At 45.5% G+C, this 16,067-nt stretch overlaps 2 protein-coding genes across 2 annotated transcripts; one reads left to right on the forward strand and one right to left on the reverse strand.

Annotated features, from left to right (window-relative positions):
• Window positions 1-299: 299 nt before the first annotated feature.
• Window positions 300-1,817, forward strand: chrm1b (cholinergic receptor, muscarinic 1b; the record flags this gene model as incomplete). Its single annotated transcript, XM_084178943.1, has 1 exon — window positions 300-1,817. The coding sequence occupies one exon, from the start codon at window positions 300-302 to the stop codon at window positions 1,815-1,817; it is 1,518 nt and encodes a 505-aa protein (XP_084035069.1).
• Window positions 1,818-2,441: 624 nt separating this feature from the next.
• On the reverse strand, window positions 2,442-16,067 carry LOC311143220 (zinc finger protein ubi-d4-like). The gene is made up of 11 exons (XM_084179024.1): window positions 16,031-16,067; window positions 14,202-14,362; window positions 10,471-10,578; window positions 10,151-10,332; window positions 9,949-10,041; window positions 9,723-9,807; window positions 7,685-7,822; window positions 6,967-7,098; window positions 6,642-6,754; window positions 6,439-6,520; window positions 2,442-6,013 (listed from the first exon to the last, which is right to left on the reverse strand). The coding sequence occupies exons 1-11, from the start codon at window positions 16,060-16,062 to the stop codon at window positions 5,931-5,933; spliced, it is 1,209 nt and encodes a 402-aa protein (XP_084035150.1). The 5' UTR covers window positions 16,063-16,067; the 3' UTR covers window positions 2,442-5,930.

A 16,067-nucleotide genomic window follows, 5' to 3' on the forward strand; every position in this document is an offset into this window, starting at 1 on the left:
GATAAAATTAATGAGTTTCTCAGAACTGCCCTTACTGGAGATATGACAATGTAATTTACTGAGATGACGTTTTTCTAATTATATCAATGGACCAGTTAAACAAATTATCTAAATTATTGACAAAATATGTGTATAAAGGTCATGGTTGTTAGCAACATGGTCCAGCTCATGACTGTTCTCTTGTTCTGCAGTTGGCCCTGAGATGGTAACTCCATGCCAGATGTCAACATCAGTGATTCCCTGTTGTGAAGAAGAATGACTTTTGCTCCACCACTTCACTCTGCATCGCTCTGTGGAAGATGAACGAATCCTGTGTCTCCCAGACTAAAGACACCACCAATGTGACAGCAGATCCACTGGGGGGCCATGAGATATGGGAGGTGGTGGTGATTGTACTCATCACAGGGCCTCTCTCTCTGGTCACTATCATAGGCAACCTGCTGGTGGTGATCTCCTTCCGGGTCAACAGGCAGCTACGCACCTTCAGCAACTACTTCCTGCTGAGCCTGGCGGTGGCGGACCTGATCCTGGGGGCAGTCTCTATGAACCTCTATGCTGTTTATATTATCATGGGACGCTGGACCCTGGGCAGCCTGGCCTGTGACGTCTGGCTGGCTGTGGATTATGTGGCCAGCAATGCCTCCGTCATGAACCTGCTGGTCATCAGCTTCGACCGCTTCTACTCCATCACCAGACCGCTCACCTACCGGGCCAAGCGCACCACAGGCCGGGCAGCCGCAGCCATCGGCCTGGCCTGGGCCGTGTCCTTCATCCTGTGGGGGCCGGCCATCCTGTTCTGGCCCCATGTAGTGGGCAGGGCGTCACAGGACGCGGGTAAATGCTCTGTCCCGTTCCTGACCGAGCCTGCTCTCACATTCGGCACGGCCATTGCTGCCTTCTACCTTCCTGTCACCATCATGGGCATCCTGTACTGGAAGATCTACTGGGAGATCGAGAAGCGAGCCCAGGGTCTGGAGGGGCTAATGGGGTCTGGGAGCAGTGGAGGGCCCTCCCAGGCGTCTGTGGGAAGGTCTGTCTACTCCAGCAGCACCAAGAGCAGTGTCAGCAGCTCCAGAGAGGTGCCTGTGGGCAGGGAGCAGAGCAGTGAGGGGTCCCAGGGCTGCTTCCCTGTGAGAGAGGAGCCTAAACAGAGCAGTGGGAGGAGAATAGCAACATTGTCATTGTCTCCCACCAAGGGGGGCTACAGGGAGGGCTGCAGAGACAGCACCTGTAATGTAGATGAGGAAGAGCCTACGGTCTCACTCTCCTCCTCAGATGAAGAACTAGAGCAGAAGCAGCAGGGGGCGAGCGCTAAGACAAGCCCGAAAGCCATGATCCCACTCAGAGACATCCAGGGCAGGGACACTGTAGGGGCCAACAAACCCCTGACCTCTAGGGCAGAGGACAGTGCCGCAGGGCCACAGGGCAGGCAGTCCCCCCTAAAGGGCTCCACATCAGACTCCAGACGCTGCAAGCAGCCCAAAGCCAAGAGGAAGAACATGATCATCAGGGAGAAGAAGGCAGCCAGGACCCTGTGTGCCATCCTGCTGGCCTTCATCCTGACCTGGACACCCTACAACATCATGGTGCTGGTGTCCATCTTCTATTGCGTGCCTGAGACGCTGTGGCAGCTGGGCTACTGGCTATGCTACATCAACAGCACAGTCAACCCAGTCTGCTACGCCCTCTGCAACGAGCACTTCAGAGTCACCTTCAAGACATTGCTGCTCTGCCGCCCGGGACAGAGGAACTGGGGAAGGGCTTATAATGTCAACCATGCCTCGTTCAGGACACACAAGACCAGCAGTACTGTCTGAACTTTTTCAAAGCTAGACACTACCCTCTAGCTTAAGAGTCAGACCTGCCCTAATTAAAGACAGGCCAAGCACTTGCAGGGGGACAATTCTATAGAAGGCAGAGGAATTGCTTTTTGACTGTTAGATAACTAAAAGGAACTAACATGCTAAATATGATGTGCATTGACATTCTTAAGTCAATAGCAGAAAACCTACCCAGGGTATTGCCTAAAAGTACAGTCTTTCTTAAGAACATTACATACATCTATGATAATCATGCAGTCTTCCTTCCTCACCCTTCAGTTCCTCTCTATGGAGAAGTTGGTCTGCCCGTTTTGACTTCAGTCCAGAGCCCTTAGGAAATGGCTTCTGTTTATGACATGTTTATTGAAACAATAGGGTTATTAATTGGTCCATTTGCCTTAATGTTAAATCATCACCAAGAACAGGCTTTGTAATATAAAGGTAAACAATAATTAATTTCCAATGTTTTGGTTCCACGGACACAGATTTCATCACTGATACAATAGTGCTTCAAAGATCCTGTAAGTCGCTCTGGATAAGAGCGTCTGCTAAATGATGTAAATGTAAATGTAATCCTGAATGCCAATTGCTGTAATAGAGAAAAGAGGACATGGCACCAAATACAGTCAGTGCCAAATATTTTATTTTCCTGGAAAAAGACAAAACCTTCTACCATAAAGGAAACATTCATTCACAACTCAAATAAAGTCCCAAAACTGTTTTACATCAACTGAATCAATATAATTGCTGAATATGAAACCAAAACCGTAATGATCCAAATGGAAACTGCCTCTAAAACAAACATCCAAAAAAATGCATGAAATACTTGTTTAACACTTTAGTATTTGTTAGTTGGCTATTGATATAACATGATAGTATAGCTAAATTATATTACACAACTTCCTTACACTTTGATGAATTCAAATCTGAGTATACCATTAGCACACATGTGTGAGGGCACACATTATCATGCACTTGCTTGACTGTTTTTGCCTTTTTACCATGTCTGTCAATGTATCCTGTGTTTTTTTCAAGTTGAGATACAGTCATTTTAGCTAATTGTAATTTGTGTAATATGTGTGCCAGACCTGTGGAGAGCATTGCGCCCAGCTTTGGGGGAGAAGCACATATTGAGAAAATGCAAGGGAAAAAAACTGGTGTTCCCTTTACATGAAACAAAGAGAAGAAGTCAGACATGCAATTGATTCAGAAATGTGCCTTTAAGGTTCACCTTAGAATCCCTTTCTGCCCATCTTGCGAATAATAGAAATGTAGACCTATATATGACAATGTCAAATCATTTTTACTCCAAGGAAAATACTACAGTATAGCAAATCCAGGTGCACACACCAGTCTGCAGTTTGTGGTAACACACCACTGTCTGACTAGATCCTCTGATGGCTCCCCATCATCCCAATAATATTATTTCATCTCCCCACAGTCCCAGCAGCACTTGTATTGCTCATTACTGCCCTCCTGTGGCTATAAGTGTAGATCGTGACAGTCACGTGAGGCCCCAGTAGAGCAGGTTGGAGCAGGGTGGAGTGAGACATCCGAGCCGGTATGGGCAGGGAAACACAAAGTCCTGTGCTCGGTAGTTGTCTGTTTTTAAATGATCTCCCAACACATAACAACAATGGGTCAAAAAGGGGTCCAGGTCAGGACTACTGCTGCTACCTACTGCAGCTCTCCAGGACCAGTGTTGCCTACCAATGGAATAGGTCAATATTTTTGGTAAAAGGCTGGCTGTAGGCATAGGATACACTCAAATTCCCTTAATCACGCCAACCAGCAACCACTGATTCACTTTCCTTCAATGCAGCGAACACTCAATATCAATTCCTTAAACAGTTACGCCAATGTCCTGTTCCTCTCTCTGAGGTATAGAGATGGAAGTGTACTAAGTAATGGTAAGGCCCTCTCTATGCCCTGTGGTTTCCCAACTCTCAGTGTTGCCTCCACATCAGGAGATGGAGGATTTTTCATTGATATTGACGATGGGCATTACACAAAGATCATTTCAGAACCAACCTATTATTGCAGCTTTTAAATAATTCACACCTTTAATATGCTATAGAAATATAGAAATATACAAAACCTTAAACATTTTCTTATTATGAACAAGCATTGGCATGCTAATTGATTTCAACTATTTATTTCCTCTACACGCAAAACAGATATTTTGCAGAATAAAAGTAGGATCATTCGGAGCAGTCGTGTGCATGTACAGTGCATTCGGAAAGTATTCAGACCATTTCACTTTTTCCACATTTTGTAACGTTACAGCCTTATTCTAAAATGTATTCAATTGTATTTTTTCCCTCATCGATCTACACACAATATCCCATAATGACAAAGCAAAAACAGGTTTTTAGAAATAGGACATTTACATACGTATTCAGACCCTTTAACTCAGTACTTTGTTGAAGCACCTTTGGCAGTGATTACAGCCTAGAGTCTTCTTGGGTATGACGCTACAAGCTTGGCACACCTGTATTTGGGGAGTTTCTCCCATTCTTCTCTACAGATCCTCTCAAGCCATGTCAGGTTGGATGGGGAGCATCGCTGCACAGCTATTTTCAGGTCTCTCCAGAGATGTTCGATCGGGTTCAAGTCTGGGCTCTGGCTGGGCCACTTACGGACATTCAGAGACTTGTCCCGAAGCCACTCCTGTGTTGTCTTGGCTGTCTGCTTAGGGTCGTTGTCCTGTTGGAAGGTGAACCTTCGCCCCAGTCTGAGGTCCTGAGTGCTCTGGAGCAGGTTTTCATCAAGGGATCTTTGCTCCATTCATCTTTCCCTCGATCCCAGTCCTTGCCGCTGAAAACATCCCCACAGCATGATGCTGCCACCACTATGCTTCACCGTAGGGATGGTATTGGCCAGGTGATGAGTGGTGCCTGGTTTCATCCAGATGTGACGCTTGGCATTCAGGCCAAAGAGTTCAATCTTGGTTTCATCAGACCAGAGAATCTTGTTTCCCATGGTCTGAGAGTCCTTTAGGTGCCTTTTGGCAAACTCCAAGCAGCCTGTCATGTGCCTTTTACTGAGGAGTGGCTTCCGTCTGGCCACTCTGCCATAAAGGCCTGATTGGTGCTGCAGAGATGGCTGTCCTTCTGGAAGGTTCTCCAATCTCCACAGAGGAACTCTGGAGCTTTGTCAGAGTGACCATCGGGTTCCTGGTCACCTCCCTGACCAAGGCCCTTCTCCCCCGATTGCTCAGTTTGGCCGGGCGGCCAGCTCTAAGAAGATTCTTGGTGGTTCCAAACTTCTTCCATTTAAGAATGATGGAGGCCATTGTGTTTTTGGGGACCTTCAATGCTGCAGACATTTTTTGGTACCCTTCCCCAGATCTGTGCCTCGACACAATCCTGTCTCGGAGCTCTACGGACAATTCCTTCGACCTCATGGCTTGGTTTGTGCTCTGACATGCACTGTCAACTGTGGGACCTTATATAGACAGGTGTGTGCCTTTCATAATCATGTCCAATCAATTGAATTTACCACAGGTGGATTTCAATCAAGTTGAGGAACATCTCAAGCATGATCAATGGAAACAGGATGCACCTGAGCTCAATTTCGAGTCTCATAGCAAAGGGTCTGAATAAGGTATTTCAGTTCTTTATTTTTAATAAACTTGCAAAAATGTAGATTGATGAGGACGATTTATTTTTAATCAATTTTAGAATAAGGCTGTAACGTACCAAAATGTGGAAAGATTGAAGGGGTCTGAATACTTTCCGAATGCACTGTATGTGTGTCTGTATGTGAGATTGTGTGTACTTTGTGTTCAGGTATTTTGGCTGGTAAAAGCTGCGTTTGTGGTTTAAGCCACTTTTAAGGAAACATACTTGATGTATTGTCAAGTTCAGGGTATTGACACATTGAGTTTGATATATTGACAAATAGTTGAAAACAAAAGCCTATGGGTTACTTGAGCTTGGAACTGTGTAACAGTCATATAACAACCAAACCTAGGCGTGTTTCAGCAGGGGGCTGGTAAGGTACACTTCCCTTTTCACAGGTCATCTGTCCCACCCCATCCTCTCTGCTGACCACTGAGAGAGAACCTCACTGTGGATGGAGGGTTGTGTGTGTGAGGATGGGGGTCCATCACGACGGAGGGGCATTACGGGTCTGGTATATGGACGCCTTGTCTTTCAATAGGTCCAGACACAGATGGCAGCTCCAGCTCCCTGTTAGAGGACACAAGGAAACAGAGTGGTGAATGACTCACATACTTTTAGTCCAATAAATATGCTCTTTCTTCCATGGGGTCTAAAGGTAGAGGCTATTTTGTGCTCTAATACTTTGCACTGAATAAGCATTTCAAATGCTAGCAAAGTGCTGAAAGAGGTGATTCATCAGTAAAACACCTGGCCATGCTATCGTTGTCTGGCTACGCTGCCTGAGAGCTCTACTTGGACACTGCTCTGCCAAATGTACTGAGATAAATCTGTCTCCCTACGGAGAGAAAACCACAACACTCGTTACCAAAATGTCAAGAGCTGTTGACTCAAACCTCCCTTATTAGACAGGCAAATTGGGCAGTGGCTGTGAAAAAGCACATTTCAGCCAACATCATGGAACAGACACATCCACATGCACATCCTGCTCTTACCTTCTGGAGGTTCAGTCATAGGGGGGCTGAGACAGTACATGTGATAGCCTCTATCACAGTCATCACAGAACAGAAGCTGGTCCTGGACAAAAGACAACAGGCTCATTATACAATGCAGTTTTCAGTGTACCACCTTATTTCAAACATACAGTACACTTAATTTATCCCACAGTAATAAGTATGAAGCCTGCAGGTGAACTCACGTCATTCTCTGAGGTGCCACATATGTTGCAGCACTTGCACTCGATGCACTGCCAGCGGTAGGTCTTCACTGCAGCCATCATCACGGGGGTGAACTGCAGGCAGGATGGGTGGCCTGGGTTGGACACAGAGAGTGGGTCTCACAGGACAAACCCTGTCTGCCACTGTCATTACTACTGGTCTTTGGAACTATGCCATCATGCGTCTGAACACACTCAATACGGATCCTAAAGTAAAGTCTACCACTCACGCACGCTCATACAAATCGGCTCAAATGCCGAGGTTAGCCCCGTCTCTCAGGGTAAAGGCCAGGGGTGGAGTGGTTACCTGAACGTCCACAGTCTGAGCAGGACTGCAGCTCCTCTGACTGGCCCGTCTTCTGGTTGAGGGCAGAGTCTCCCAGGCAGAAGTCACAGTAGTTATTGGGTATCGCCAAACCATCTGGACCTTTCTTGGGTGCTGTGAGGGAGAGACACAGAATAAAACAATGTATAAGCATGCATTCAAAGGTTATTGATTAACAAGGGTCCGGAATCGCACAAGGATCCAGGGTCATTGGCCGTGTCAAAATACCTAAGTAGCAGGCATTTTAGGTATGCGAAAATAGGACGTTTTATAGTATGTGGAATTTTGAAAATCGAGTATGCTTTAAATGCCAGGATGTCATTTATACTCATTTCGGCTTTTCATCTAGTAAAATTTGCTGCACACTTTTGAGAAAGAGAATATTCTTTCCAGACTTGCGTGTGTTTGACAACAGCTGATAATGAGATAAGGGCACGCAATGTACCCAAATGAACGAATGGCGGGAATCAACACAATTGCGTATTAGAAGACGCATTCTCAGGATGGGAAAGCCTAGTATGTTGATAGTGGTTGCTTACTGCATTATTTTTTACTAAACAGTATGTTCTAAATAGTATGTAGTACGATTAATACACAGTATGTATTTTTAGTAAGTAGTAGGCAAGACAGCCATCGACTTACTACGGCTAACCAATGACCTATAAATGACCTCACTGGTCACCAATGACTGGTCACTTACTCTTTGGCTCCTCAGGCTGGGGCGGAGTGGGGGTGTGGACCTCAGGCTCCTCCTTGTCCTCTCCCTCCTCCTCAGCCAGGTGGGAGTGGGTGTAGTGGTAACTCAAGCCCGGACGGTTCTTGTAACGCTTCCCACAGACTGCCAGAGAAACCCCCAAACACAACACGTGTGAAAACAAAACATACGTAAACAATTAAGTAGCCTTCATACGAGGTCAGAGTACATTGTTTCCTAAATCGCTCGGATCTGACCTTGCCGTGACATTTACTGATGCTGAAAATCATATTCATGCACTCCTGTCCTCTGCAATGGCCTGCTGTTTGGTCCATCCTCCCACTTAGTCAACCAGTTTCAGCACGTCCACAACACTGCTGTCCACCTCTACCCTCTTAACCCCATCCTTCAGTCTGCACTGGCTCATCTTGGAAGAGTGATGAGAGCATATTTAGTTTCCAGACTTTTCAATTTGCACTCAATAGCTGGAGGCGATAGACCATCTGTGGCCCTGAATGACAATTGTGCAATTCAATTTCAACTGGAGCAGAGAAGGCTAGATCTGTTTCTTGGAAGGAATCTTTTCAGCAGACAAAACCCTACATTTTAGCTTGATGGAGTCTGTTTTAATAAATGGACCAAACAGCTTAGATTAGTACTAATAACTTTAATAAAGATGACCTCCTGTGCCAGACTAGAACTATGGTGCTTTGGGAATGGTATGGGGAGTCTAGACTAGCCTAATACCCAGGGTTATAAATAGATGGATTTGTGGTGGGATTGTCAGAGTCATGGAAACAAAGATGTCAGTGTTTTACCCAAGCCTCAGGGCCTGTGTGAGGTCTAGCATAAGATGGACCAGCAGACCAAACACTTCCTCCCTACCTCTCTCCCACACTCTCTTAATCCCTCCACCCATGCAATCACCCTCTCTCATTTCTACAGCTGATACCTAGAGGTGCAAGATTACTGACTAGGTCAGCTCCCAGCCCCAGCTCCCTGCCCCTTTCGCAGCCCAGACTGCCACAAAGGTCATGGTGCAGAACCCAGGTTAGTATTCTTCTGGATGGACAAGGCTCTCAACAACATTCCTCCCCCCCACAGGCATTGCATAGGCAGTCTCACACCAAGATCCACACAGCCCCAAGTTGGTGGTTCAAAACAAAAGCAGAGGCACTATTTTACTCTAAAGAAACAGGTGAGGAGGACGAGACAGGACAGGATGCAGATGAGATAAGAAAAAGTAATGGAGCTAAGAAATGCAAATGAGACATACTAAATTAAGAGACAAGACACAAAGCCCGATTATGACCAACATATCGCCAACAGTTCATTGGCTGTAGTGTATGCAATAGTAAGTGTGCAATACAGAGCCAAGATATTCCTGAAGACAAACTACTGTTGAGTAGCCTAAATGTCATTTAGGATCAAATAATACAAATTGACACTGCTACTTAAACTGTGAGGTGGAAATTAAGCACAGAGAATGCATCTCTACACTACACATTCACAATCCACCCTATCAAGTTAACTTTGACTTCAAGTCAATTGAATTTTACCTTGAAAATGAGAGCCATTCAGTGGATGAGGGGGAGGCAGCAACATTTAGCCTAGTCTATGGGTTCTACTAACCTCAAAGTGTTCTACATTTTAGCCAACACACACACAGAGAGAGAAACAAACAGGCAGTAAGCAGACTGGACTGGAGGCAGAGGAAACAGGAATGACAGAAATGTACCTCGTCCAGAAGGTTTTGAAATATGCTTTTGTTTCAAAGTGTCTGAAAGAGAGAAAAGGGAGAGAGAGCATAGACTGAAAGACTCAGAGAAGTACGCTCACAGACTGACAGAGAATCAGAAAGGCATCAACAATGCACCCGAGTGTCTGAGTTTCAGCTGCAAGAGATGACAATTTCAGGAGCTAAAAACAACAGACTTCCCAGCAAGAGAGCTCCTAGGGAGTAGAGAGAGTAGCCCCCCCTGCAAAGCCCATCTGTACTCCCACTTTCCCCTCCCAGGCTCTGCTGCACCCCCCTGGGACTCACTGTCACAGGAATAGGGCTTGTCCTTGTCATCCAGCGCAGCCGCCGCAGCATCCAGCTTCTTCTTGGCACTGCTCACTCCACGACCCTGTGGACAAACACGCCATCATAATACATCATCCTCATCCCTAATATCATAGGTACAGTCATGTTGCCGCATTGGACACCATTTCAGATGACATGCCCTTAACATTACTAACAATTATTTGTTTAGAATAGCTTCTCTCACTTTTCCCTTTCCTTTGCCTCTTCTTTTCGGGGTGTCCTCCTCATAGTCCTCATCTTCCAAGTCATCCAGGAAGTCATCTGGCTCCAGGACTCTCTGTATAGACAGAAGAATGCATGTAACTGCAGTAGCTAATGTCATTGGAGGACTAATAAACAAGCTAGGTATCACACACAGTCCCTCCAACCACAGAAGGCTATGGTACCTTTCTGACACGTGCTGCAGGGGTGACTGCCCCTTCAGTGTAGTCTGCCAGACTGGACTCCTCCTCAGGGCCTCGGAGCTCCGGAGGACCCCGCTTGTCCAGGGGTTCTCCCTTCAGAAGGGCCTCCAGACTGCTGCCATCAGATGATGACAGGGAATCCTTCTTCAACCCCAGGTCCAGCTCTACAGACAGGGAGAACCACAAACAACCTTTACAAATGAGTAAAGAACAAACAGAAAAATTGTGCAGAGGGGCACACAAACATGTCAACACAGCTTTAGTATTATTAAGATGAGCAGTATCCCATGATAAGGACGTACCTGACTTCAGAGGAGGGAAGACGAGCCGGGGATCTTCTGGGGGGTGGGCTCGTCGTTTCTTCCTCCACCTGCGGGATGGGTAGGTGTACAACTGTCCTGGGGCCACGCCTGAGAGAGGACAGATCGGGTGCTCACTAACATACAACTAAGACCCAACAGTGACAGTACGTACATATCCAAACCAGAAGCCATGGATTACAGGAAACATCCGCACTGAGCTAAAGGCTAGAGCTGCAGCTTTCAAGGAGCGGGTCACTAATCCGGACACTTATAAGAAATCCCGCTACACCCTCCGACAAAACATCAAACAGGCAAAACGTCAATATAGGACTAAGATCAAATCCTACTACACCGGCTCTGATGCTCGTTGGATATGGCAGCGCTTGCAAACTATCACGGATTAGAAAGGGAAAGCCAGCCGAGAGCTGCCCAGTTACGCGAGCCTACCAGACGAGCTAAATGCCTTCTATGCTTGCTCCGAGTCAAGCAACACTGAACCGTGGGTGAGAGCACCAGCTGTTCCCGACGACTGTATGATCACACTCTCCGTAGCCGATGTGAGTAAGACCTTTAAACAGGTTAACATTCACAAGGCCGCAGGGCCAGGCGGATTACCAGGACGTGTACTCAGAGCATGCGCTGACCAGCTGGCAAGTATCTTCACTGACATTTTCAACCTCTCCCTGACCCAGTTTGTAATACCTACATGTTTCAAGCAGACCACCATAGTCCCTGTGCCCAAGAACGCCAAGGTAATCTTTCTAAATGACTACCGCCCCGTAACACTGACATCTGTAGCAATTAAATTATTTGAAAGGCTGGTCATGGCTCACATCTACACCATAATCCCAGAAATCCTGGACCCACTACAATACGCATACTGCACAAACAGATCCACAGATGACGCAATCTCTATTGCACTCCACACTGCCCTTTCCCACCTGGACAAAAGGAACACCTACGTGAGAATGCTGTTCATAGACTACCGCTCCACGTTCAACACCATAGTGCCCTCCAAGCTCATCACTAAGCTAAGGTCCCTGGGCTGAACACCTCCCTCTGCAACTGGATCCTGGACTTCCTGATGGGCCGCCCCCAGGTGGTAAGGGTAGGCAACAACACATATGCCATGCTGACCCTCAACACGGGCGCCCCTCAAGGGTGTGTGCTTACTCCCCTCCTGTACTCCCTGTTCACCCACGACTCCCTACACCATTATCAAGTTTGTGGTGGTCCTGATCACCAACGACGATGAGACAGCCTATAGTGAGGACATCAGAAACCTTGCAGTGTGGTGCCAGGACAACAACCTATCCCTCAATGTGGGCAAGACAAAGGCGCTTATCGTGGGCTACAGGAAACGGAGGGCCGAACAAGCCCCCATTCACATCAACAGGGCTGTAGTGAAGCGGGTCGAGAGCTTTAAGTTCCTCTGTGTCCTATCATGGTCCAAACACACCAACATAGTCATGAAGAGGGCATGACAATGCCTCTTCACCCTCAGAAAGCTGAAAAGATTTGGCAAGGGCCCTCAGATCCTCAAAAAGAACCACTGAGAGCATCTTGACTGGCTGCATCACCGCGTGGTATGGCAACTGCTCGGCATCCGACCGCAAGGCACTACAAAGGGTAGTGCATACGGCCTAGTACATCACTGCGGCCAAACTCCCTGCCATCCAGGACCTCTATACCAGGCGGTGTCAGAGGAAGGTCCTAAAAATTGTCAAAGACACCAGCCACCCAAGTCATAGACTGTTCTTTCTGCTACCGCAATGCAGGCATTACCGGAGCCCTAATTCTGGGACCAAAAGGATCCTGAACATCTTCTACCCACAAGCTATAAGACTGCTAAATAGTTAAAGCTGCAATATGTAACTTTTTGGGCGACCAGACCAAATTCACATAGAAATGTGTGTTATAGATCTGTCATTCTCATTGAAAGCAAGTCTAAGACGCAGTAGATATGTTCTATGTGCGCTATTACTATGCTTCCTGTTATTAAGTTTCATTTTTGCATCTTTTACTTTCGGTTTTGTACAGCAGCTTCAAACAGCTGAAAATACAATATTTTTAGTTATGGAAAATATATTTCACAGTGATTTAGATGGTACAATGATTCTCTACACTATACTTGCTTGTTTGGTCACATAAACTGAAATTATTAGAATTGTAGCAACCAGGATTTGGCGGAGCGATTTCTGCAAGAGCATTTTTAACCAAATAGCTACCCGGACTATCTGCATTGACCCTTTTTGCACTAACTCTTTTTGACTCTATGCACACACACTGGAGTCCACCCACACACTCACACATACAGCGCATTCGGAAAGTATTCAGACCCCTTGACTTTTTCCAAATTGTTACATTACAGCCTTATTCTAAAATGGATTAAATAATTTTTTCCCCTCATCAATCGACACACAATACCCCATAATGACAAAGTGAAAAAAGTTTTTTAGAAATGTTTGCAAATGTATTAAAAATAAAACAATGAAATACCTTATTTACATAAGTATTCAGAACCTTTGCTATGAGATTCGAAATTGAGCTCAGGTGCATCCTGTTTCCATTGATCATCCTTGAGATGTTTCTACAACTTGATTGGAGTCCACCTGTGGTAAATTCAATTGATTGGACATGATTTGGAAAGGCACACACGTGTCTAAATAAGGTCAAACAGTTGACAATGCATGTCAGAGCAAAAACCAAGCCATGAGGTCGAAGGAATTGTCCGTAGAGCTCCGAGACAGGATTGTGTCGAGGCACAGATCTGGGGAAGGGTACCAAAACATGTCTGTAGCATAGAAGGTCAAAAGAACATAGTGGACTCAATCATTCTTAAATGGAAGAAGTTTGGAACTACCAAGACTCTTCCTAGAGCTGGCCGCCCGGCCAAGCTGAGTAATCGGGGGAGAAGGGCCTTGGTCAGGGACGTGACCAAGAACCCGATGGTCAATGACAGAGCTCCCGAGTTCCACTGTGGAGATGGGAGAACCTTCCAGAAGGACAACCATCTCTGCAGCACTCCAACAATCAGGCCTTTATGGTAGAGTGGCCAGACAGAAGCCACAGAAGGACTCTCAGACCATGAAAAACAAGACTCTCTGGTCTGATTAAACCAAGATTGAACTCTTTGGCCTGAATGCCAAGCGTCACGTCTGGAGGAAACCTGGCACCATCCCTACGGTGAAGCATGGTGGTGGCAGCATCATGCTGTGGGGATGTTTTTCAGCGGCAGGGACTGGGAGACTAGTCAGGATCGAGGGAAAGATGAACGGAGCAAAGTACAGAGAGATCCTTGATGAAAACCTGCTCCTGAGCTCTATTTTTTCTCTATACTTTTTTAAAATTGTATACTGCATTGTTGGGAAGGGCTCGTAAGTAAGCATTTCACTGTTAGTCTATAGCTGTTGTTTACGAAGCATGTGACAATTAAAATTTGATTTGAAGTGCACTTATAAATAAATACGTTCTAGACTTTAATGTGGACCTATCAAAAGGCATTAACTGTCACTTTACATCTAAAATACTTTGTTTAATGTTTCAGCTTACATAGGTGAACCGAAGTTCTCCTGAGGGCTTGAACTACAGGGCTCTCTTTTGTTCTCATCTCCAGAACATGAGAAGGTGATGAATGACACAGCCTACTACTCGAAGCTGTGAACTCAGTAGTTCTGAAAGCAAAATCATATGTGACTTCAGTTTGTGTGCATGTGTACTGTATCTCTAACCTGGTCCCCTGTGTCTCTTCTCCATCCAAATGTAACAGTTGCTCTGCGCCACTCCAGTCTGAGAGTCCAGGAAGGGCATTCGAACACTCCTCTCGGCACATAGCCGGGCGTTGTAGTTATGGCATTGCTCCATGGCATCTCTGTAGTACTGCTCTCCCAGCCTGCACCCACACACAGAGAGGAGCAGCCAGGGACAAGTTAGCACTAGGAAACAGACTGCCTGTGTATACTGTGATAAGAATGATACATTCATACATTAGTTCAACAACTGACAGTACCTGGTGTGTATCTCTACCATAGGGGGTAGGTGTGGTATGTGGTCCTACCATCTATTTAAGCCAAATCATGCTGTCTGAATTCTAGGCTACCTCTCTACTATGCTGTAAAAGAGGCTTAAAATAATTCACTTCAAAGCCTTTATCACAGCCTCAGCTAAAAACCTTTTTGTCACTTTTATCATGGCACCTCGGTGCAGTAGGCAAGCAAACTATGTAATTGTGTCCCTGGACTGTGTCAGCAGGTGCTCTTTTGTTGGCTTGGCAACAGCGGTCTGCCTGGTATGGAGCGCAGACTCTGCTGGTTCAGATTTTCAACACGAATCATGAGTGAAACCCGTTTTTTTACTTACCTAAATGCTCTGTGGAGTGTCCTGAAAGCTTCGTAGTACTATCATCTTAAATCAATTTTAGGCAAAGTGATACAAAGGCTTCAGGAAAAGATGCCTAATAACTGTTCGTGTTAGAAACTACATTTGTTCCATGATAATTTTTTGAAATTGGTAGAATTTTGTCTTGAAGAAAACCACATCTAATTAATATTACCGAACTCCTTCGGCAAAAGTTATTTTTAACACTGCCCCAAGGACATTTCCTTTATAGTGACTAATGCATTGTGGTGACACATGGATTTCCTGTTGGAAAGCTCAACAAAACATGCATTCCACATAAAAGCATGCCAGGAACACATCTGCAGACGGTTTCAGCAGATAAATTCAGAACGCTGATTGTACAACAAGACCTGGACTAATTTCTAACTAGTAGGCCTAACGTTACATTCTAAAACAACAACAGCCTCTGTGCACTCCAACTAAGTAGCTAAACGTAACAACCAAGTTGCCAACTGGATATCCGCAAATCCCTATCCGCGTAATCCGACTAATTCCAAGGGGAGTTTGAAAACACATCCACGGTAAGAGTAAACTGGGATAGTGACACGCTAGCTATCTAGTTTACAATCATTTGGCTAGTTAGGTAGCAACATTAGCTAGCTACCACAATGACAGCAGTTCTTCATGTACATTTGTTAACTTGTACCCGACGTTTGATTATATAATGGTGAGATTTGGTTCCTTTCAATGTGTTCATTAACAATTTAGTTTTTTTAAAACTGTTGACATAGCTAATTGATGAGTGTTGACACACTGACTGACACAGCTTGCTAGCTAGCTGGGGTTTATTCATTACGGATAACGTTTACCATTTAAGAACCAAACGAGAGCAAATGAAACGGGGGAGGGACCTACCTGAATTTGTCCAATATAAACTCTCGTTTGCGTTTTCCGTTTGGAGTAAACGGTTTCTGTTGCAACAGAGAAAACGTTTCGCAAGAGAATCGGCGTAATGATTACACTCCAGGCTAACCATTTCCTACAGTCAGCAAAGCTCAACTACTCAGTTTGATAACTGAGTTACTCGGTTCCTTTACAGAACATCTTCGGCAATTTACCATAACATATAAATGTATATGTTTGTGTTATCACCGACCTTTATTATATTTAAACGTAAAACACATCCGCGTACTTTAACTAGGTGGAAAAGAACAGTACTTACAGTTTCACAACATTTTCAACAACAGCCGCCATCTTGG

This window comes from Coregonus lavaretus, assembly GCF_964263955.1.
Source record: "Coregonus lavaretus genome assembly, chromosome: 15".
NCBI classification, from domain to species: domain Eukaryota; kingdom Metazoa; phylum Chordata; class Actinopteri; order Salmoniformes; family Salmonidae; genus Coregonus; species Coregonus lavaretus.

Coding starts and splice junctions, on each gene's coding strand:
- LOC311143220 (XM_084179024.1), bottom strand. CDS start 16,062: ATGGCGGCTGTTGTTGAAAATGTTGTGAAACT. Junction 14,363..16,030: donor GTTGAAAATGTTGTGAAACT/GTAAGTACTGTT, acceptor GTGTGGGTGCAG/GCTGGGAGAGCAGTACTACA. Junction 6,755..6,966: donor CTCAGACTGTGGACGTTCAG/GTAACCACTCCA, acceptor TGTCCAACCCAG/GCCACCCATCCTGCCTGCAG.